This window comes from Volvox carteri (genome assembly GCF_000143455.1).
Source record: "Volvox carteri f. nagariensis unplaced genomic scaffold VOLCAscaffold_40, whole genome shotgun sequence".
NCBI classification, from domain to species: domain Eukaryota; kingdom Viridiplantae; phylum Chlorophyta; class Chlorophyceae; order Chlamydomonadales; family Volvocaceae; genus Volvox; species Volvox carteri.
Window position 1 is genome coordinate 579,666 of NW_003307583.1, and position 781 is coordinate 580,446.

Consider the following 781-nt stretch of genomic DNA (forward strand, 5'->3'; position numbering starts at 1 on the left):
AAATGATCGACACTTATATACCAGGCAATGGTAGCCACATTAATAGGACCCGGCTGGGGTCCGGCGCTTTGTTGGTTTTAACATGGGAGGGGGCTTTCGGAAGATGCCTCCGTAATCGTCAGTATGTTGTGTAGTGTGGTGTGTTTTTGTACGAATGGCACGCGCGCGCGCTCTCCTCGCGGCTCCTCGCGGTCCGGTCAGGTGGGGCGCGCGGGTAATTATGGACCCCCACGCTGTAGCTCGTAAACGGCCTTTTACCACGTGCACGTACGACACGTACATGCCCGTACTTTAGGTTGCACGTACCTTTACATGTACACGCATGTTCGTACGTACGTGCGAATGCGAAAGCAGAAATTACGGCATTATTAAATTACGTCATACTGTGTGGTTGGTATGGCATATGTACGAGCAGGACGAGGCGGCTGAGGATCCTCTGGCTGCGGCTCAGCGGGGGGCAGCACCCGCCCTGGAGTTGTACTGGCGGAACAAACTGCTGGTATGTATGTATGTATGTATGTACGTGCTGGTCTGTGTTTTCGAAGATTACTTCCATCCAATCCATCCAATCCACTTGCCCACGTTGTTGCTATGACCACACACCCCCAGGGCTCTACGGGTCGGCTCTACCACTCTACATCTTTCCTTCCTTGCTTTATTGGTCTTATCTTGCAGCGCATCCGGTATCCAGATTTCTATGCTATTTCCTCTCTTCTCTTCAATCGTCTTTGCTTCGTCGTATTTCCCCTTTCCCCCCTCCCGCTTTCCCCCCCCGCCCCCG

General features: G+C 53.0%; 1 protein-coding gene across 1 annotated transcript in view; it reads left to right on the top strand.

Moving 5' to 3' along the window:
• Positions 1 to 218, top strand: part of VOLCADRAFT_94884 (uncharacterized protein) — a gene marked incomplete at both ends in the record, with an annotated part of 14,268 nt that extends 14,050 nt beyond the window's left edge. Inside the window, one exon of the mRNA XM_002954013.1 lies at positions 202 to 218. Coding sequence (XP_002954059.1) covers positions 202 to 218 — 17 coding nt within the window. The remainder of the gene's footprint in view (positions 1 to 201) is intronic.
• Between the last annotated feature and the right edge of the window lie 563 nt (positions 219 to 781).